The following is a 22,477-nucleotide window of genomic DNA, read 5'->3' on the forward strand; positions in this document are numbered from 1 at the left end:
GCTTTTTCCAGGTATATCTCCCATCCAACCACATTCCTAAATATTTAAAATGTTTAACTTGTTCTAAAGGTTTTCCATACAATAATAATTCAATATCCTTATAATCTTCTTTTTTCCTACTGAATATCATATAACATGATTTACTAGTTGACATTATAAAACTCCATTCTATACTCCATTCTTCCACCTTAATAGCTGTTTGCACTGCTGTTTATTCATGCATATATCCATATTTTATAGAAAGAAAATACACCTTTTAAATTAAAGGAGCAGTCAATGAATGCATCTACATAGCTTTCTAACATTATTATGCGCATACTAATTTACACACACATTTTAATTTTTTTTTATGTAGGATGACACGTTTGCTTTGATCACCACGCCATTACTGCCAGTGTAATAAATATTTAATAAATAAGACACATTCACATTTAATCGAGCAGGGTCATAAGAAATGTCCTGTCCTTGAGAGTTTAGCTCTCACACAGATTATATTAAGGAGTAACATGAATCATAAATTAATAGTGATAATATGGAGCCAGTTCCTTGTCCAAGGACACGATAGGATCTTTCCCATAACAATCCGAAGGCCGACCAGCTGCAACTGTATCTGCAGATATCTCAGTTCTCATTAATCATCGCTAGAAAACAAATTTAACGGATCTGGTAAATATGGGAATTTCAACTTCCGTGTAGTCGTAAACAGCATGCGTCTCTGCCATTGGTCACAATTTAATAAAGAGGAAGTGCATGTAAGCTCCAATTGGCTGTTTGGGAAAATGGGCGGGGCTATAAAATGGCCGAGTGTATTTATGATTCCTCTCTTTCATTGAAAGATGATGTGGTTGGATTTTAGCTGATAATTCGTAAACCACGGACATGACGGATCAAGGTATTTAACAGACGCTTGGTTTTGTTCTTTAACTTGTAAACACGTGACGTTGTATTTTTTAAATATTTTTTTTAGCCTAGCTAACCACATGGCTAACGTTAACTCTTAAGAAGGAAAGAGATTTTCTTTTTGCTTAAGCCACACAGCTTTTAGCCTAAAACGCAAAATAATGAATTCTTTATTATGAATGAGTTCATTGATCTTTGTGATTAAGAAACCGTTTGCTCAGTCCTACATTGTCTAAAGTGCCTGACAGGTCGCCACGTGCTCGGAGAACTGCCGCACTACAACCATCACAGCTTCTCAGATGTTCCGCAAATGTGGCCGAAGCACTAGTTTGAATATGTAAACAACACTAATTTTATACAAGTTATTCACTCAGACTTGAGCCCATTTTATTTTTTTGAAAGGCTTCAGCAATGTTTATAAGGCTTATGTTGGAATAAGTCTTTATTTAACCATAGGAATGTTTTTGAATAGTGTTTATTTAAAATTATTGCAATTGCTACATGTTGATCTTTGATATTTTAAGTCATAAAAATTGTGTAGAGGCTTTTATATGTCTTTGTCAAGTCAGTATAGGCTTTCTTTATAGAATATTATACGCTTGTATTTAAATCTTTTCATTGTTGAGAATTTAAAAAGGCTAAGTTCCTTTTGATTTTATGACCTTTAAGTGACATTAAGCAAGGAATTCTGGCTGTTTTTTTTTAATTAAGGAGGCCCACTTGAGGTGAACATTATTGTGCATAAATTCCTAAAGGGATTAATATTATATACACCATTAATCACTAGATATTACACATCAAAGCCTGTGACTTTCACTGAAGTTCTTCTTATTTTCTCTGGATTTTCTAGGTCTCTGTGTAAAATATGGATCGTGAAGTGGAAGAGAACTCCTTTGAACATGGAGGATTGGGAGCTCTCAGCCGCTGGGGGAGATTTCTTTGTGGTCCACGGAATCTCAAGTTTAAAGATGTGTTTACATGGTATGTTAAAGATGTCTCTGTTTTAAAATGTTTAATGTTTAGAAGTTACAGCTGTCATATTGATGGTAACTTAAGAATTGTTTCTACAGGCAGCTCTGCAAAACTATTGCAATGGGTCAAGCCCTGTCGATGCTGATATGTGGGACGGCAGTTACATGTCAGTATCTGGCAGATGCCAGGGTGGAGACACCAATGCTGCAAAGCTTCCTCAATTACACCTTGCTGCTGCTCACCTATACTTTAGTCTTAGCCTTCAGGAGAGGTTCGTTGCAGCACACCTTCCCTGCATGAAATCACTTGCTGCTTTTCAGATGATTAGAAGGGCAGAATATCATTTCCATGACCATGCTTATCATTGCTCCAGATTTTAAAAACTTATTTCAGGATGCCTGCATGGCTTCTCTTGTGGATTAAAGTCTTTAAATTATTTATTGATTCTCCTCAACATGCAAAATTAAAATGTACTACTCCTGCAAACCTTGTTAGGTAGCTTTCCTCCAGAAATGCAAGCTAGTACAAAATATATGGCTTATATCTTTATTGGATTAATCACTTTTTTTTTTTTATAATTTAGGTGAAAATAATATCATTCAAATTCTAAAAACAAAGTGGTGGAAGTATTTTCTGATGGCTCTAACAGATGTGGAAGCCAATTACACAGTTGTGAAGGCATACCAGTTCACTACCCTTACAAGTATACAGGTAAGATTATATCATTCAGTTGGAAAAAAAGACACGCACATTAATACAATAAGTTAATATAATAACTTGTGTTGTAGCTGCTGGACTGCTTTGTAATCCCGGTTCTGATGGTGCTCTCATGGAACTTCTTGAAAACTCGCTATAGACCGTTGCATTTTATAGCTGTGGCTGTGTGTTTGCTTGGAGTCGGTGCGATGGTGGGAGCAGATCTGCTCGCAGGGAGAGACCAAGGCTCAAGTAAGTACTTTATAATAGGGGGCAAAAAGGGGCATAATTTAATAACCTTGATTATGCTTTATAGATATTTTGTTTTTCATCTCATGAATCATTTGCCAAAACCTCTGGGTATTTTACTCCTGTTACAAAAGATATAAAAAGAGGACAACTAAAGAAGCTACATGAAGAATTTATCATAGACTGTGGCTTTTGTTTCTTGAAATGTCATCTTGCACAAAAATAGTTGATCTCTGTGGTCTTGGGCTTTTTGTGTGTCTGTCACTCCAGGTAGTCATGTGTTGTTGGGGGATGGACTCGTGCTGGTCAGTGCTGCTCTGTACGCAGTGTCTAACGTCTGTCAGGAATACACAGTAAAAAACCTGAGCAGAGTGGAGTTCTTGGGCATGATGGGGCTCTTTGGGACTCTCATCAGTGGTGTGCAGATGTAAGTTTTTAATGTCCACCATCTAATTTTCCTTGTAAAAAAAGCCCCCACCATGAGAGAGACTCTCATTTTTAAAAGCAAGTCACTACCATTCAAAAGTAAGTAAGATTTATTTATTTTTTTTGCACAAGAAATTAATATTTTTATTCAGCAAGGATGCATTCAATTGATAAACAGTGACAGTAAAGATATTATAATGTTACAAAAGATTTATTCAAGTAAATGTTCTTATGATCTGAACTGGAAAAAACAGTATGGTATCTACAAAAATGTTTACCAGCACAACTTTTCAACACGGAAAATAATAGGAAATGTGACTTGTGCAGCAAATGAACATTAGAATGATTTCCAAAGGATCATGTGACGCTTAACTGGAGTAATGACTGCTGAAAATTCAGCTTTACCATTACCGGAATGAATTACATTTTAAAATGTATATATTTTTATATTTTAAAGGGCTATACTTGAAACCAAAGCTATACCTGTCATCTGCTGGAACTGGAAAATATGTGAGTAACTAGAGTTAAATGTTTCTCTTTCATTTACATTTGCTTATAATAAAATGATCTAGTCATTTACATGGAAATGCCAATAACTGTATGTAGTAAGTGTTATGGAAATTGAGTAACTCCAGTTCTCTTGTTTATTTGATAAATACTCTAAATACCTGTTTATTCTGTAGGCCTGCTCTTTGTTGCATATACTCTGTGCATGTATGGGCTGTACAGCTTCATGCCTGTAGTGGTAAAGATGACCAGCGCCACAGCTGTGAACCTCTCACTGCTGACTGCCGACCTCTTCAGTCTCTTCTGTGGCATATTCCTTTTTCGCTACAATGTGAGTGGAAATATTACATTTTTCAGCAAATCAGTAAAAATGCCAGGACCAAAGAAAAGATTAAAACATTTTCCAGTATCTTCAAAACAATCCTCTTGCTAAATGATAATTGACCAGGGGTGTTGACATTTTGAGTGGTAGCACTGATTCTTGATATTTGGACGCTTGCTTTATATAAAATCTTTTAATTACATAATTTTACCTACTGAGAGTTGTCTTGTTCACATTGATTTTTCAGTTTCTTACAAGTTTATGAAACTTTCCTCCTTTTTTCACAGTTCTCAGGCCTGTATATTGTGTCTTTTGTGGTGATCACACTTGGTTTTATCATGTTCAACATCGTACCGACCTACACAGCAGATCAGTCGTATTCCACTAACGACAGGGCGTATCATCTGGCTTCATCTGCAGATGTCCAACAACATGGAGACATTGTAGTAGACTGGCTGCAAAAGGAAAGACAGGAGAATGAGGACAGGATAGGATCCAGTCACAGAGCACATTGCAACGGATTCTGTTCTCAGATATGAAGCTCTACAATGTAGAGTACAGTACTGAATTTTACAGATTTACTTCAGAAGGGTCTATATTTTTGCCAAAGGCAGTGTTTAATCTGTTATTTATGGATTTTAAATCCACGTCAGTGTGCCTTGAGTTTTTTTTTTTTTTTTTCCCAAACCAATTTGCATATGAATGTTATTTAAGTCTGCTGAGACTGAAGTTCAGATACTTAAAAAAAAAAAAAAAAATTGCATAAAGTTGTCATCATGGACTACAATGATCTGGACCGTATTAACTTAAAGAGGTGCTAACACCTCAATTCCACATGAGATACTGCTTCCAGTATGATTACTTATGTTAACATTCTTTATCTTTGTAACATTCTTTAACTAACTCTTGTTATTTTTATTTGAGTTTTGAAATGACTACAAAACAGAAGATAAAAAGTAACTTTAGCTGAAATTATGGATGTATTCAGTTTTTCATATTCAACTTGTTACATTTACTATTAGTATTGCATTTGCTTTTGTTTATTTTGTTCTGTGTTTCCACATTTGAAAATGATTATTTGTGACCATTAAAGTGGTTTTATTATTCATAGTTAATCTATAGTAGAGCTGTCTGTCAAATATGTTAACCTGGTTTTACATTATAACATTTATGCTTCTAGAACAGATTTCAACCATTAAAGACTCCCGAATGCTTCAGCCACCCCAGTGACTGCCATCAGAAGAGTTTTCAAAAACTGATAAAGTTAGAAATGATTGGTTATGTCTAATACTTATAAAATTCCATGAATCTAAATGATATATTTAAGTGTATAGGTTTTATCTGCGCTCTCACTGGAGCAGTGGTTCTCAACTTTTCTATGTGTCAAAGACCCTCTGTTTTCTGACAATATTTGAAGGCTACATTGTTGGTACTTTTGCTTAATGATGAAACTGATTGTTTATATGGTTGTATTGAATAAAAAGTATATATTAGAGTTTTTAGCATTTCAATTTAGTTCGATTATGATATATTTATTAATTTAAATAATAGCAAGTCATCCTGGAACCACCTTGAAAGTTTACTGAGGCCCCTTGATTGAGAACCACACTAGAATATCTTTATGGACCTCTTCAAACCCTGATTCCATGAAGTAAACACATACTTGTAAATTCCAAATTATGGAAAAACAATTCTATAGAATGAGTTTAATCTAGTATGTAAAGGAGCGACAGAGGTCTTCTGGGGTCTTTCTTCGCTGCATTGCGATGCTCAGAAGCGCCCGCCCTCCCTCATTCACATGCTCATCATGGAGGAATAACAGGTACCTGCTTTACAGAGAGAGGAGGACAGGTTTATTTCCATTCCCAGCGACATCTTGAAACGTATGTGCTTGTCTTTTATTGATCTTTTATCAGATACACTGATGTATTATTTGATGCGCTGTTTTCACACGACCATGTGTGGTGTAGAATAGAGAACAGCGCAGAAGAGCACCTACTGCAAGATGAAATAGTCTCGACGGTAAATGACTCCAATTGTCAGTATTATATAAACAATGCTATCTGAATGTATTCTAAACGGCTCATTTGTCATGAAATAACGCACCAGACATTAAATATGTGAAGGTGGATGTGTAGACCATGGGTTGGTTGTTGGAGCAGGTGCCCACGGCAACGTCTTAATCCGCCTAAAGCCACACTGACGACCTCGAGACATTATCGATATTTGCATCCACGACGGTTGAATGCAATACGATTAAATAAAGATACACTGGTTTTCATTTTGAATTATGTTTTGTGCAGGTGGTCAGACCATCCTCGAATGTGAGTTATACTGTTTTAGCAAAGCAGACAATCGCGATGAAGCATTTTCTGAGGTAAGTACGTCTTTAGTGCTTAATGGTGATAGCTCGCTTCTTATTGCTTCGAGGCTGAAATATCATTGTTGTCATTTAACATTTTTAAAAATGCACATTAAATTCACCGTTATGCGGATTTTTTATTGCATGCTTTGTTGTATGGCCCAATTATGTCACGGATGTTGAAACAAAAACAGAAACCAAACATTTATTAATTATTCTTATCAGGTATTATTATAATTAGCCTAGGTATTATTATAATTAGATGTCATCATCATCAGAATAATATGAGTTTAAATAGCATGCGTTATTGCACAATAATAACAATACTTTGTGTGTGTGTGTGTGTGTGTGTGTGTGTGTGTGTATACAGTATATTATTGTTATTATGGAAAATAGCCTGCTTCTATATATAAAATAGACAAATTTTTATTATTATTTTATTATGTTATTTTGCATAAAATATCCTAATTATGAAATATTAATAAATGTAATGTACTTACTAGTGTTAATATCTTTAATTTATTTTATTATATAGGCCAAAAAAAATTATGAAAATGTAAAAAAAACCTGACAAATACCTTATAAATAAACAATTCCTTGGTGAGTCCTCATAGGTGCTTTCCTATCAGCCACTCCTCTTAATTATATTGTTTACAATAAATGATGTTGAAAGGCACTAAACCTAATAAGAGGCTGCACCAAATGTACCAGTATAGATTTGTATTTCACCTAGACATTTACAGGTAGGGACCCCTATAATGCAATATCAGAACTGGCTTTTATTAAAGTCCTGGAAAAGGAAATTACCTTCGGGACACATCACTTCTGTTCAATAGCTTTGATAGACAATAACACCTTTTTTTACAAAACACAGGTTTGACCACAAATTCATTTCATGCCGATGGGGAGGCGAGTCTATCCTGTGAGCAGTAACTCTTGAACGTAATCAGCAACCGGATTCATACAGGTTTATTCCTAGTCCAGTGCGTTTCCTGTAGTGAATTAGCCTGCAATTAAATTAGCATATAATACAGATGGATGGATTCATCCATGCATTGATTCAAAACAGATGCATAGTAGATATCAATATGTGTACACATACTGCTTGATACATGCAGGACATGAAACCTGTTTAAAGAATAATACTTTCAAAATTATATTTCGCTTTCATCACACAGATCTTTGTAGAACTGTGACCCATTTCATCATCATGGCCCACTTATCTCTGTCTCGAATCACAGACATGCTTATTACAATGGGGATCAGATCGATACCAATCTGGTGTCTTTTGTAATGATATCAGTGACCACAGTTTTATAGTATGTATCCGGAAAAAGTGTACGCCTAATCAACCTAGTGTAGTTCGTTTGAAGCGTTCTTTTAAAAATTTTAATGAGCAAGCCTTCTTACATGATCTAGCTGCTGCAAATTTACATAAAGTTAATTTAATTCCAACTGTTGAAGAAGCTTGGTCCTATTTTTCTTAATCTCTAAGTATTATTATTAATAAACATGCTCCTTTTAAAAAAAATTCTACATAAAAATCGTTCTAGCCCATGGATAAACCTAGTTACTTTACTACATCAAAAAAATATATTTTTAGGCGTAAAGCACAGTATTCAAAATCTGAGACTGATTGGATTGCCTTTAGAAAACATCGAAATAGGTGTACTCAAGCTATTAGAAAAGTGAAATCTGAGTTCTATAAAAAGCAATTTTCAAATTGTTCTACAAATTCAAGAACTTATTGGAGTATGGTAAAAGAACTAGAAAATAAACTGAAAATAAAATAGAAAATAATCTGTTACCACAAGGACCTGTTTCACTTAACCCTTGTGCACCCTTATGGACATTTTTGTCCATTTTAGTTTATTTATTTTATTTTTTTGATAATTTTACCTGTGTTAATGCTAACTGCATAAATTTTGGCTCAGGTGTGTATTTTTATTTGAATTGTAATATTCCACCCTCATTTCCTTTAATAAATCTATTTTACACTAGGTACAAAAAAGTGAAACACTCAGCATCTTTTGGACAAAAATGTCTTCATTGAAACCCATTAAAACTGCTATTTTTAATCTGTTTTTAATCTGATATTTATAATTTTTTACTGTATTTTACCAAATGGTGCCATTTTTTTCAGGTTTGGTCTATAAAGGGTCTATAAAGCAAATACTTGCTTTATTCCTGTTTTCTGCTTCTGCATATTATAGAGCCAATTGGATAAATAATGCAGCTATAATTGTGTGGGTGTGTTGGTATAGATGTCAGAGTGTGGTTTGTATGTGTGTCATAAAAACAATTGTGTGTGTTTGTAATATTTGAGAAAGAAAAACTGGATTTATGGATTTATGGCTTTGATTTTCTAGCAGGTTTGGAGTTCAACATGTAACATAAAATATATATTTTATATAAAATATTTTTCATAAAGCATTTTCATAAACTTAAACCTTAAACCATCTTAAACTTTTTTTTACTTCAACAATAATCTGCCATGGGTCTTCTTTAAAATGGGACCAAACTTAAGTCTGTGTTCCCAAGCTTCTAATTTTTATGACCGTTTTTCTTTTACATGGACATTTTTGTCCACTATGGACCTAAGTGTAACTTTTTTTATTGATGCACAAGGGTTAAGAATGAAGATATTGTTGTTACAAATAAAGCAAAAATAGCAGATCTTTTAAATAAATATTTTATCAGAGTAAGTAATTACTTACAGTATATCAATAAAATGTGACATATAAGAGACATTCAATCTATTTTACCTTTTAGTTTTTCTTTACAATTAGTTAACAAATCACAGGTTTGGCATGAATTACGTAAACTTAACTAAAAAAACAAACCTGCTGGTCTAGATGCCTTAGATCCTTTCTTTTTCAAAGTAGGTGCATCAATTATATCTGAACCCTTAACATATATTTTTTATCTATCTATAACTACAGCTGAAATACCTAAAATTTGGAAAGTAGCCATTGTATCTCCTGTCTATAGGAGTGGTGATAAAATGGATCCAAATTCATATAGTCCAATTTCAGTTTTGCCCTGTGTGGCAAAGGTGATGGAAAAATTAATCAATAAGCTATTGATAGGGTTCCTTAATACAAATAACATCTTATCTAAAGTTCAATCTGGTTTTTGTTCTTCATTTAGTTGTACTACAGCAGTTGTAAAAGTTATGAATGATATCTATAATGCATTAGAAACACAACAACTTTGTTCAGCTATTTTTATTGACCTTGCTAAAGCTTTTGATACAGTTGATCATTATATTTTGTTATCCAGATTACGTAGTATTGGTGTGTCTAATTCAACTGACCAACAATTATCCGTACCATTTACTATTAATAAAGGGGTCCCTCAGGGCTCTGTGCTAGCATCAACCCTGTTTTCAATCTACATTAATAATATTTCTCAGGTTATCTGCAGTCAGAAAACCTATATTCACTTATATGCGGATGATACTATTCTTTATCTTGTGGGATCATCATATGATGAAGTTTTAAAGCAAGCACAGGATAGTTTTAATAAAATTCAAGCGGCTTTTAATGACTTGAATCTAGTTTTAAATAGCACAAAAACAAAAGAAATGTAGTTTGGGAAAAATCAACAAAATAATAAAGACATTATAGCTCCAGATGGGGCAATAATTGAGGTAGTATCTTCATATAAATATCTCTGAATCTGGCTGGATAGTTCCTTGACATTTACTACCCACATAACTAATCTCCAGAAGAAAGTTAAATCTAGACTTAGTTTTTTGTTTAGAAATAGATCTGTGTTTACCACGTCAGCCAAGAAACATCTTGTTGAAACTACTATTTTCCCTTGTTCGATTATGGTTATGTGATATATAGAAATGCACGTAAAGGCGTTCTGGAGAAATTAGATGTGTGGTATCATGCAGCAATTAGATTGAATACTAATGCACCTTACAGAACACATCATTGCCAATTATACTCCCTTTTGAATTGGACATCATTGCATATAAGACGGGAAACTCACTGGTATATTTTTATTTACAAAGTCTTGCTGGGTTTATTACCTGAATATCTTCAAAAGTTGTTTAAACCTCATCCTAATACATATACAACTAGATCATCGAATTATATTTCCTTGGGTATTCCTAGAAAGAAAACTACTTATGGGCGTTCCTCTTTTGAATTTGCTGCCCCAAATAATTGGAATATGCTACAAAAGTTATTGAAATTAGAGACAAATATTCCAGTATGTGCATTAAAAAAATTACTAGTGAGTGCTTTGACCTCGACCTGTAAATGTTTTTACCTTTTTTTTGTGTGTGAATTATGTATTGTGATATATGTGTGTATGTCTCAGGAGATATTAATTCTCCTGCCAGGTTGTTATTGTAAATAAGAACTTGTTCTTCATTAACTTGTCTGGTTAAATAAAGGTTAAATGATATGAAATTAGGCCTAGCTTTTGTAGACATCAGAGCATTATAAGAGAAAAATAATGTGCGTTTCTTTTTGAACAGCTCGAGCAGTGTTCATGGGAAACAAATATGATGGTTATTCAGTTCAGGTTTAGAGTACTCAAATATAATGAGCTTTTAAAATACCTCAGTCAGTATGCTTTATTCTGGGACAGAATACACAGGTGTATTAGGCCTATCATCAGTATTGGACTTGTGTCATTTTATTCAGGCCTCTTTATTTCTCTGAATCTTCTAGGGTACTGACCCAGTTACTGGTGTTCCTGTACTGTAAGTGTTTGTGGCGGGGCCTGAAGTTTGTCATCAGGAAGTTGACTGGACGATGTGAGCTTCAACGTATCTGTTACAATAACAAACCCGGTGCTCGGAGGACGCTCAAGATCGGTAAATACTATCAGTAATTTTAGCAGTACATCTACAGCAAAAAACGTGGGGAAATTTTTATATTATTTTATGTTTCTTTTAATTTCACAGAATCCTCACTCAAATGCTCTAAACATGAGGTAAGTCATGAAGTTTATGAAGTAAAATTATTATTTATTTAAATTTATTACGCATTTATTTAATAATATTATGAAATGGTATGTATTTTGTATGTTTATGTAAATTTAGTAGTACTATTTAAATACTATTATATAATTTATTCATATTTTGCTTATGATATTTTATATTTATAATATTTTTGCATATTTGGATATTTTATTTAGATTAGCTTTATTTAATTTGTTTTTATTTCAATTTTACTCATTTTAGTACTTGAGCTTATTTCAGTTGCTTGCCAAGGCATCATTTTTAATTTAGTTTTAGTTATTTCAGCTTTATTTCAATTAAAATTATTAAAATGATTATTTAATACTATTAGATTTAGTTTACAATAATAACTGATTATAAGCTGATTTAAAGGCCATCTCAAAACTACAAGAAGGCTAAATATTTTACATACTGTATTATGCTGTTGTTTTGTATATTAGCTAATAACTGAACACTTTTTTTTTTAATTACCTCCATAGCTTTTGCAGTCTGCCATCAACGTTCACCCAGATTCTGTTGAAAAGTCTATCGATGATATAATGTCCCTGAAAAAGATCAACCTTGACACAAACCCACAGTAAGGATCCCATCATTCCCTGATACAGTGTATGCATTTACAGATAACTCTTACTTTTTGAGCACTGCATTTCTTTTCTTCTTCCAGGCTTGGCATCTCTCTCCAGGCTTGCCTGCTCCAGATCGTGGGTTACCGAAACCTAGTAGTGGAGGTGGAGAAGCTGCGTAGAGAGCCGTATGACTGTGAAAACCCAGGACATGAGGAGATTCTCATGAAGGTTTTAACAGTAACTCACTATTAGCGGTTGCCAGCCTTTTGATTACTGTTTCTAATAAATATAGGTGGCTACCATTCACAATGTAGCACAGCCTCTCGGCCATAACAGAATCGTCTCTAATAGTGATGCCTTTCTCAAATATCTTTTCACTCACCAGCTGTGGAAGGAACTCCGTCCTGATTCTCCTCTCTCTGGACGCATCTCAAAGCAATGGTGTGAGATTGGTTTCCAAGGAAACGACCCCAAGACTGATTTCAGGGGCATGGGTCTCCTGGGCTTGTACAACCTACTGTGAGTAGAGAATCTGCTGAAGTGAAATCAGGACAAAAACATTAGATCGTTATAGTCCTTTAAATGTATGTACTTGAGTGAAATTTTGTGATCTACATAACACCAGATCTTAGCTCTGTTCCAAAACATATTGTGTCTTTGCTGTAACTACACAGGCCTTCTGGAAACATCCTAACTGTCATGGAAACTCATAAAAGATAAATCTGAAACGCACTGTAGGCTTGTGCTAATATCAATAGCTATTACAGCTAAGCTAACAACACAATACCATTATCGGCTAAACATTACATAGCTTACACTGTGTAGAATAATTCATGAATTACACTGAACCGGTTTTTATTAGTTAGCGATAGGTTTTGACATTAGCATATTGCTAAGCTAACAACACCATACTCCAAAGTATTAAATACATAACATACATTGAGTAAAATAAGTTTTTGAATTACACATTAGCATATTGCTAGCTAACAACATACTTTATTAAGCAATAAATACATAACCTTTGGTAAGATAAGTTTTTAAATGACACTAAACTAGTTTTATGAGTTAGATACACCATAATTAAAAAGCATACATAACATACATTAGGTAAAATATATTTTTTATTAAATTAAAGTAGTTTTTATCACTACTTTTTACTAATTAGTGAAATAAATGTATTTATTTTTAAATCATTTTGTTTCCCTTAGATTTTTTTACTGAGCTTGTTGCAGTGCCTTAGCATTTGCTCAGGTGGCATAATTAAGTTGCCTAGCTTTTGAAACACCATGTCAGGAGTGCACTTACTGTATGTGGCCTTAAAATGCAGTCTACATAGGCAGCTCACTAGGTTTTCAAACAGAATAATTCAATGGCTAATTTCCCCGCTTTTATTTGCAGGTATTTTGCAGAGCATGACAAAGCCACCGCTCTCCAAGTTCTTCATGACTCCCTGCAGCCCAAACACAGGTCAGATCCTTCAGATGGTCCTCTTGAGTGGTTCCTACTGTATATACTCAGTTATTTATATAATTACCCATGATATCACTGATGGGCTTTAAGACACATTTAAACTTTAAACACACATTAGCAAACACGCACCAAAAGCAACACACAGCACCAGGATCTTGCCACAGGATGTCGGTTAGGGTGTAGTTCCCCAGAAAGCTCTTATCAGTGCATTGCTTTATACTGTGTGTGCATATCATGTTTATTTTAACAGGTGATTTTTTTCATGCCGTGCAATCGATCACACCTTCAGCATGCTCTGTAACCATCATGCACATCGTGCACCCACACATTCCTTTTTTTCTGTTCCTGCTTCTTTTTTATTCCCATCAATGTCATGTGCAGGAACGTTTCCAAAGAGGAAGCCAGGTACTCCATCTTTTCTCTCTCAGTAAGAAATTCATTTGATCATTTTGCTTCAATCTAATGGCTGTATTATGTTGTTATTATTTTTTTAATCTCGAAACATCCAACTTCACCTCACTCTAAACACAAGGCATTATGCTCCATTATAACGTTGGTTAGTAACCGTGAATGCTTTCTCTTTTCTCCAGTGAATCTCACGTGTGTAATTGTCGTCATTTATAGTTGAGTGCATTATAGTCACCGTTTAAGAACAACTAGCACAAGACTGGGTGGATATACTCTAACATTTTGGGTTTTCACACAGCAAGATGAGCAAAGCTGAGTGGGACAAGAAGACATTTGACAAAGCGATTGGGTGAGTCCAGAATATTGCAAACTATTGCATACACTCTTTTTATTTGTGCCAGTAGCAACCAGAGAACCAGTTCTTAAATCTGTGAATGTTAAAAATAATTGTGCTGTGTGTGCAGTAGTTATTAGCAGTCGAGCGCCTGAACCCTGATGCTTTGTGTAAGGATTTGAATCAGGCTCTTCTACTTGTCATGATGCTTTCAGGATGCATTAGCTCTGATGTGTAGCAGGAAGCCTGTTCAACCGCGCTGCTGACATGTGCGCACACAGACACAATTAAAGCACAGAACAGATGGAACCACGCAGACAAACATTAGCAGTGTCTTATCTTTTTATAATGTTTATTTACACCAAACAAGGATTTCTTTTACACTGTGTTTTGTGCTGACCAAAATCTTTTGTGGCGCAGATACTCATTTGCCATAGTTGGCATAAACATCACAGACCTGGCATATTCCCTGCTGGTGAGCGGGGCTCTGAAGACTCATCTGTACAATGTGGCACCAGAGATGCCAAGTCTAGTGCACTTCCAACAGACCTTCTGTGAGTGTTACAATGTTGCCATTGTTGTCCTTGTGAAAACAACTCTTGTAGGCAATTTATTAAATAATATTACACAATTATATAATTATATATTCATGTAAATTATATAAGTAAAATGATTACTAAAGCTACAATAAAAGAGTATAATAATAATAATAGTTATTATTATATATTTGTGGACAAAATATATAATTAATATAATTCAAATGATTGGTTTTAAAAACAGAATATTAAAAATAAAAATACATAAAAAATATAATATTTTAATATTTCTATCTATCAATCAATCAATCTGTATACTATCTACATACTGTACATACATACAATATTTTTGTTATATTAATATTATTATCTTTATATAATTAGCAAAAAATGAATTTCCCTAAAAGAGTACAGATAATAATAATAATAATTATTATTATTATTATTGTTGTTGTTGTTGTTGTTATTGGCAAATATTTGTTTGAATTATATAATTATTCATTTCTATGAAAATTATATAGATAAAATATATATATAAAAAATAAAAATTGTGTATCTCTCATAATATTATTTAAATAATTTACATAAAATGCAATTTCATAAAAGATTATAGATACTTCTACTACTAATTATTATTATATTTGTGGTTAAATAATGAATTTGATATTGATTTAGGTGTACGTAAATTATATAAAATTATAAATGAGTATATACAATTAAAAAAGTTTTATATATATTATATATTATTATATAAATTACAGTGTGTTGTTTATTTATTATTTATTTTTGTTTTGTATGTATTAATTATGATTTATTTTACTTAGGTTATCTGATGCAGGAGTTCCACAGGTTCTGGATCGAGGAAGATCCATGTGACATCATGGAGTTCAATCGTGTGCGCACCAAGTTCCACAAGTGCGTCCTGAAGCAGCTGAAGAACCCTGACATGGCACTGTGTCCTCACTTCACTGCCTCTGACCTTCACCTGGTCAACCTGTAGCTTCTCATTCACCTCAACTCTCATGACCTTTCACCTTCTCATCCTTAAAGCCCATGTCTCATAACTGCCTACTGCTTAGCCGGCCTCTTTCTCACACTTTCTCACGCCAATGTCTCCTTCATCCCATGCGACCAGACGTTACTGAAGATCACCAGCACTGCTGAGGACCATGATGATTGTACATGCGCATGGCAACAGTGGCAACCTTACAGCTTTCACACTGATTGTGATATTTACTGAATGTGGATGGGAGAGAGATCTCTCCCGATAGGACAAAGCTCCCTATCCACCAGTAGGTAGAGCTGTTGGTACATATTGGGTAAGACACTGAGCTTCAGGTGCGAGAGAGTTTCCACCCACATCCACCGCAGTAGGCTGCACTGATACCAGGCACACTTAGAAACAGCTGGCCATTGTTTGTATACACTATCATACACTTTCAGAGCTGTCATATTAAAGATAACGTTTGTTTAATTATTGTAAATCTTTTAAAGGAATATTCAAGATTCAGTACAAGTTAAACCCAATCAATCAGCACTTTTGGTGTAATGTTGATTGCGACAAAATATTCTTAAAAAACAACAAAAATCTGGCTTACGTTGACATTTACAATGGAAGTGAATGGGGCCAATTTGTAAATATTAAAATACTGTTTCAATACTGTAGCCATAAGAAGATATACATGCATTATTTTCGTGTGAAAAAATACTAACCTTTTCTGTGTAAAGTTATTTACAATTTTATAACATTATTGACATGACAACCCTAAAACAATTGTAAATACGATGATTTAAACAGATTGACAGCTCAAATAATACATACATTTTATCAGAATAATTCATGTAAGAGCTTTTATGATATTATAAGTGTCAAATGTCTGCTTTTAAACACTTTAAAATGAGCCTCATTCACATCCACTGTAGGTGGCTCACTGTAAGCCAGATTTTATTGTTATTATTAAAAAAAGGAAAGAGTCAACATAAATTTTTGTGGTAATCAACATTATCCCACAGATGTTGTCTAACTTGCATTGAACCCAGAACAATCCTTAAAATGGAAATGATTTCAGCTTGCTGTATTTACAGAGGATCATTCATTCATAATTTCATAACCATTATTGTCACACTCATATTCTGAATCTCATTGTTCTGTCACATACGTACAGTACATACTGTGAACTACATGTTGCCAAGAAGCAGAGCTTAAAATCAAATATTCACTTGCCAAATATGGTAGGATAATGTGTGTTTTGTGAATGTTATCATGCAGAGCACATGATTGTTTTACAAATGTATTAGTGTTGATGTAAACAAAAAAATATGGAATGTTCCATTTTTCTGTTCTAGCACCAAAGCAATAAGTGACGTTTAGAACAGTTAGTAGAACAGTCTTGTTTTCTTTTGCACAAGTGGTGCCTCTATTGTATTCTTAAGACACTAATTATCATAATTAAGTTTTGCCCTTTTGTGAGTATTTCAGGCTTTCTTTGGTCTCTTCTGCATTTCTTTAATTTTTACAGCTGTCACATCACAAATGCATGTTGCTCTTTTGTTTAAGTTTGTCCATTAACCCTTTAACACGATGGACGGTCACAGGGTTTGCATGATGGTTTAGTTTTTGCCTGCAAAAAATGATCAGAATGTCACTTAATTTTAATGTCGTTAATCGGTGCAATGAATGTCTATGCTATTGGCAGTGTTAAGCAGCTTCTTTTTAATAGCTTTTGGTTGAAATGTGTTTCCACATGATTTTTAAATGTGTAAAAAGTGTCATATTTCTCATTGCAGCACTTTTACAAATGAGACAGAAGCACTTGCTGTACATAAAGCCTTAGAGGTGGAATACAATATTAAAGCTCATCATTATGCATGGCTGAATGTTTATGTATCCGTTGGGTTTTTGTGTTCTCTTTCACATGCATAAATGCTCTTTCCCACAAAAACAATACAGGATGCTTTGAGTTATCAGGAAATTAAATCATTGTTCTGGAGTGCTTTATAAATCATCAGACCTCAGAGTAAAAGGCTGCATGAAATGAAAAGCAATTGTAGAAAAGTAAAATTAGTAGTCCTTGCCGCCATGGACTCATCAAGGTCCAGGAACAAATTGTCCTCTAGTCTCTAAATTTTGAATCTGTATCTTGAAACAAATAATATTTGTGCATTATAAGCCCAAACATTAAAAAACAACAACAACAAAAAAAACATGTATGGCATTTAACTTTCTTAATGCACATTTTATCAATTGAATAACAGTATATTTGACTGTCCCACATTAGTCAAAACATGAAAACATCCTTTTCTAAAGTGGAAGGACAAAGATTGCTTCAAATAGAAAATATTCTTAACAAATTTTAATAATATTATTGCAAAATTTGATGTACAGTTACATCACAAATATAATTTGATAACAATTTGGAACATTGTTTTATTTATAACATATTTATATCTTTAACATTAGTTTTGTCTAAATTCTATGTCACTGACCTTTGAGTGAACTTCACAAGAGGTGCTTCCTGTTTGATGAATTTCATAGCCACGTTTATGACATAATTTCCAGAAAATCGAGTCATTTCAATAACTTGTCACCCCTGCTCGAATCAACACCAATCATGTTCACTTTCATGTTGTAAAAGAAGAGATAAACACACTGAAGCATAGGTGTCCCACATTAGTCAACTGCCTCAAACAAAAATACGTGTTATTCTGAGTTTGATCGCGTGAGGGCAATAACGTTCACGCTATTGCGAGCATATTCTCGTTCATCTTCAGATGCGTTTATGCTAACCCGTTATGTTTGGAGAAAGCAGATGCGGGAACAGAATGAATGATGTTGTGCTTGTATGAAGGAAATTATAAGTACCCATATACCTAATGTGTAACATTCATTATTTATAAGATTATTATTTAACATGATTATTCATAAGACATCACAGCGAAACTGAAGCGCCATTTATAAAAGATGTCAACCCAGCTGAAAAACATCTTCTTCAGTCAGCCTAGGCTGATCTGCTAGTCTCCCAGACTGGCCTGACTGATCTGTCGACAGTTTGAGATGGGTTTTGTGCCCTTTCAGCTGGTCAGACTGGGAGACCATCTTAGCTAGGACCAGTTTCTAGGCCAGAAAATCTGGTTTAAGGCTGGTTTAAGATTTTTCACCAGAAGACACAATATTTATTTGCATGGCCAGTGATTATGTAAACTTACAAAGCAAAATTGCATTATATCTAAGACTACAATGCCTGTGTGATGACAAAAGTGCACACAAGGTGTTCGGTGTTCTCATAAACCGGTTATGGTTTAGACTGGACTGTTATCTGCCCACTCATAACAGTCAAGGCCTAACACGACATGACAGCCAATCTGACATCAGACACACTCTGTCACATGCAAGTTCCTGTTTCCCCAACACGTGCCTTATTGTGGAGCGGCCAGTGACAGCATTTAGCATAATGTCCAAACATTTCATGACAGGGATGTCGAGAGGCATTAAGAACCCTTTTAGCATGATAACAAATAATAATAAGAGCTCAAAGCGAAACGGGGCATTAACAGCATCAACCAAAAGCTTGCATAATTCACAGAACACATCAGTTTATAGACTTACTGAAGGATTTTGCATTAATATTAGGCCTACTTTATTATGATTGTTTTAAAATGGCTTCACTTCAAGTATACTGTATTTTCCACCTGTGTCTGGAATAACTTAATAACTTGCTACTTCTAGATGCATTGTAGTATACACTGCAGTATAAAGCCTACTTTATATTAAGTATGCAGTAACTATGTAAGCATTTAGTTTCATACTTGGTTTGGAAGGGAATTCTACACTTATTGCATACAATGCCGGCTATACTGCATACTATTTGTTAAAAATAATAACTGAAGCAGTATGCATTAGATTTGACAATATTGGATTATAAATGCAAAATAATTTCTTATTTACAAAATGATTATCATTTACTTAATACCTCAGAAATAATAAAATTATGTCAGTATGCATTTTTAAACATACAGTGCCCTCCAAAAGTATTGGAACAGTAAAGACAAAATTGCTCTGTTGGCTGTGGAGTCAAGAAATATACAAATATGATTAAAAGATGAATATGAGACAAAACTACAGAACGTCACATTTTATTATTGGGTGATTCAACACATAGATGTTTTACCAGCTAAGAAGTTCAGCACAGAATTTCATCCCCCTATCTGATGTGAGCATAAGTATTGGAACAGTTCCCTCACAGGTCTTTCTAAGTGATCAGCTGTGTCCTGTTGCATTAATTCTTCAGGTATTAATGGTTGATGATAGACAAATCATAAAAGCTGTGAAAATGAACCCTAAAAGACGTGTCTGTAAAATAACCAACAAATTCCAGAAAGCTGGGGTGACGCTCTGACAATCTACTGTCCTCAGGAGACTTTAACACAGAATTACAGATGCTACACAGCAAGATGCAAGCCTCTGACCAAAAATAGAAAGGCAAGATTAGAGTTTGCAAAAAAGCACAAAGGTGAGCCAGAAGAGTTTTGGAACTGTGTTTATGGACCGATGAGACAAAGATGAACCTTTATATAAGTGATGGGAAAGCAAAAATGTGGAGAAAAAAGGGAACTGCAAATGATCCCAAGCATACAGCCTCATCTGTAAAGCATGGTGGCGGTGTTGTCGTGGCATGGGCATGTATGGCTGTCTCTGGAACAGGCCCTCTCTACTTTACTGATGACTTAATGTATGATGACAGTAGCAGAATGAATTTGGAAGAGTACAAATCCATCTTGCCTACCAATATTCAAGAAAATGCCCCCAGATTCATTGGGAAGTGCCTAATATTGCATCAGGACAATGACCCAAAACACCCTGCCAGTTCAGTCAAGGAATTTATAAAGGCAAAGAAATGGAATGTCTTAGACTGCAATTTCCTAGAAGTCAATCTCCAGATTTAAATCCGATTGAACATGAATTTCACCAGCTGGAGAGGACAGTAAAGGCAGAAACTCCCCAAAACAAGCAACAATTGGAATTGGCTGCATTAAAGGCTGGGAAAAGTATTTCAAAGGATGAGACCAAGAGTCTGATGATGTCTATGGGTCACAGACTCATTGCTGGGATTGTGTGCAAGGATCTGCAACTAAATAATGGCTTTTAATCTTTTATATCTGCCTTATGTTCAACTGTCCCAATACATATGCTCACATCAGATAGAGGGGTGAAACTCTAAAAGTGCTGTTCTTTTTATTTGGTAAAACATGTATGTTGAATCACCCAATAATAAAATGTGACATTCTGTAGTTTTGTCTCATATTCATCTTTTAATCATACTTGCAAATGTCTTGACTCCACAGCCAACAGAGCAATTTTGTCTTTACTGTTCCAATACTTTTGGAGGGCACTGTTGCATATGTGTGTTTGGAATGATATAGCCTATTAAAGTACACATACTGTGATTTGCAGTCTACTGTTTCTTTGCAGTATGCAGTAACTGCATTAGGATTCCATTTTAATTCAACAATCGTCTGTTTTCATTGGCTATGTTTGGAATACAATACTACTTCACTGTTTAATGCATACACTGTATACTACATACTAGTTGCTAAAAATTTATAACCGAATCATTATACATAGCATTTGCCCATACTGGCTTTAAAATGTAAAATAAACATAATGATAAAAGTATGTCAATTTGCTCTTCTGAGCGTATCCTATGTGTGTGTGGAATAACACACTATCATACTACCCCATACTAAGAATGCACTGAAGTATACTTTATGTGTAGTATGCAGCAGACAAAGTTGGCATTCCATTTTGTTATAATGCCCGTCTGGTTTCATTGGCTTTTGTAATGGAATACTACTTCACTATTTAATGTGTACACCGTATAATCAACATGGTTACACCATCGAAAGAAAAAGAGTCGAAAGGTAGAAGTTGATAGTGAACGTAACAACTGCACTTATTGTGACGGACGCGCGCACAAACCACAGGCAGGAACGTGCTACAGGAACGTTAACGCAGCACGTATTAATAGAGGCGGATTTGGATTTCTGCACGCTCATATTTAGGTGAGGCTCCTCACAGCTTTATCCTAGTTGACCTTGAGGGTTGATAATAGTTCCTCGTGGTTTATATATCTCTAGAGATCGCTAGGTGAATTTGTCCTAATATAAAGACCTAATAGGCTACACATTTAAAATAATAAATTAGTCATGTTACAATTCTGAAGCTAAAACCTAAAGATGAATAGACATGAAATGTGGGCTCTGCACTGTGAGCTCACAAGATAATACATAAACTGATGAGTATCTTACAGAGGTGCACATTTTGAGATACAGAGGTGCACATTTTTGACATACTCCTCAAGATCATTATTAGCGTGACTGTCTGTGTTCTAACATACACTCACCTAAAGGATTATTAGGAACACCATACTAATACTGTGTTTGACCCCCTTTCGCTTCAGAACTGCCTTAATTCTACGTGGCATTGATTCAACAAGGTGCTGAAAGCATTCTTTAGAAATGTTGGCCCATATTGATAGGATAGCATCTTGCAGTTGATGGAGATTTGTGGGATGCACATCCAGGGCACGAAGCTCCCGTTCCACCACATCCCAAAGATGCTCTATTGGGTTGAGATCTGGTGACTGTGGGGGCCATTTTAGTACAGTGAACTCATTGTCATGTTCAAGACACCAATTTGAAATGATTGGAGCTTTGTGACATGGTGCATTATCCTGCTGGAAGTAGCC

At 34.6% G+C, this 22,477-nt stretch overlaps 2 protein-coding genes across 5 annotated transcripts; both read left to right on the forward strand.

The window, feature by feature from the left end:
- Nucleotides 1-774: 774 nt before the first annotated feature.
- slc35f2 (solute carrier family 35 member F2) lies at nucleotides 775-5,566 on the forward strand. 3 transcript variants are annotated; one of them, XM_079405230.1, is made up of 10 exons: nucleotides 782-892; nucleotides 1,139-1,237; nucleotides 1,751-1,881; nucleotides 1,971-2,143; nucleotides 2,456-2,583; nucleotides 2,661-2,820; nucleotides 3,088-3,244; nucleotides 3,701-3,753; nucleotides 3,927-4,081; nucleotides 4,360-5,566. In XM_079405230.1, exons 3-10 carry the CDS (start codon nucleotides 1,766-1,768, stop codon nucleotides 4,609-4,611), a joined length of 1,194 nt encoding a protein of 397 aa, XP_079261356.1. In that variant the 5' UTR covers nucleotides 782-892; nucleotides 1,139-1,237; nucleotides 1,751-1,765; the 3' UTR covers nucleotides 4,612-5,566. The 3 variants fall into 3 exon arrangements, with proteins under 3 accessions (XP_079261355.1, XP_079261357.1, XP_079261356.1); XM_079405229.1 differs by lacking the exon at nucleotides 1,139-1,237 and having other exon boundaries at nucleotides 775-892; XM_079405231.1 differs by lacking the exon at nucleotides 1,139-1,237 and having other exon boundaries at nucleotides 775-892; nucleotides 4,493-5,557.
- Nucleotides 5,567-5,863: 297 nt separating this feature from the next.
- Nucleotides 5,864-17,619, forward strand: LOC306862018 (ELMO domain-containing protein 1-like). 2 transcript variants are annotated; one of them, XM_079404598.1, is made up of 12 exons: nucleotides 5,864-5,955; nucleotides 6,376-6,449; nucleotides 11,126-11,271; nucleotides 11,362-11,390; nucleotides 11,898-11,995; nucleotides 12,083-12,212; nucleotides 12,370-12,503; nucleotides 13,383-13,451; nucleotides 13,836-13,859; nucleotides 14,161-14,211; nucleotides 14,617-14,750; nucleotides 15,557-17,619. In XM_079404598.1, exons 2-12 carry the CDS (start codon nucleotides 6,433-6,435, stop codon nucleotides 15,730-15,732), a joined length of 1,008 nt encoding a protein of 335 aa, XP_079260724.1. In that variant the 5' UTR covers nucleotides 5,864-5,955; nucleotides 6,376-6,432; the 3' UTR covers nucleotides 15,733-17,619. The 2 variants fall into 2 exon arrangements, with proteins under 2 accessions (XP_079260724.1, XP_079260725.1); XM_079404599.1 differs by lacking the exon at nucleotides 13,836-13,859.
- The last annotated feature ends 4,858 nt before the right edge of the window (nucleotides 17,620-22,477 follow it).

The sequence above is a fragment of the Barbus barbus genome (genome assembly GCF_936440315.1).
Source record: "Barbus barbus genome assembly, chromosome: 43".
Taxonomy (NCBI): domain Eukaryota; kingdom Metazoa; phylum Chordata; class Actinopteri; order Cypriniformes; family Cyprinidae; genus Barbus; species Barbus barbus.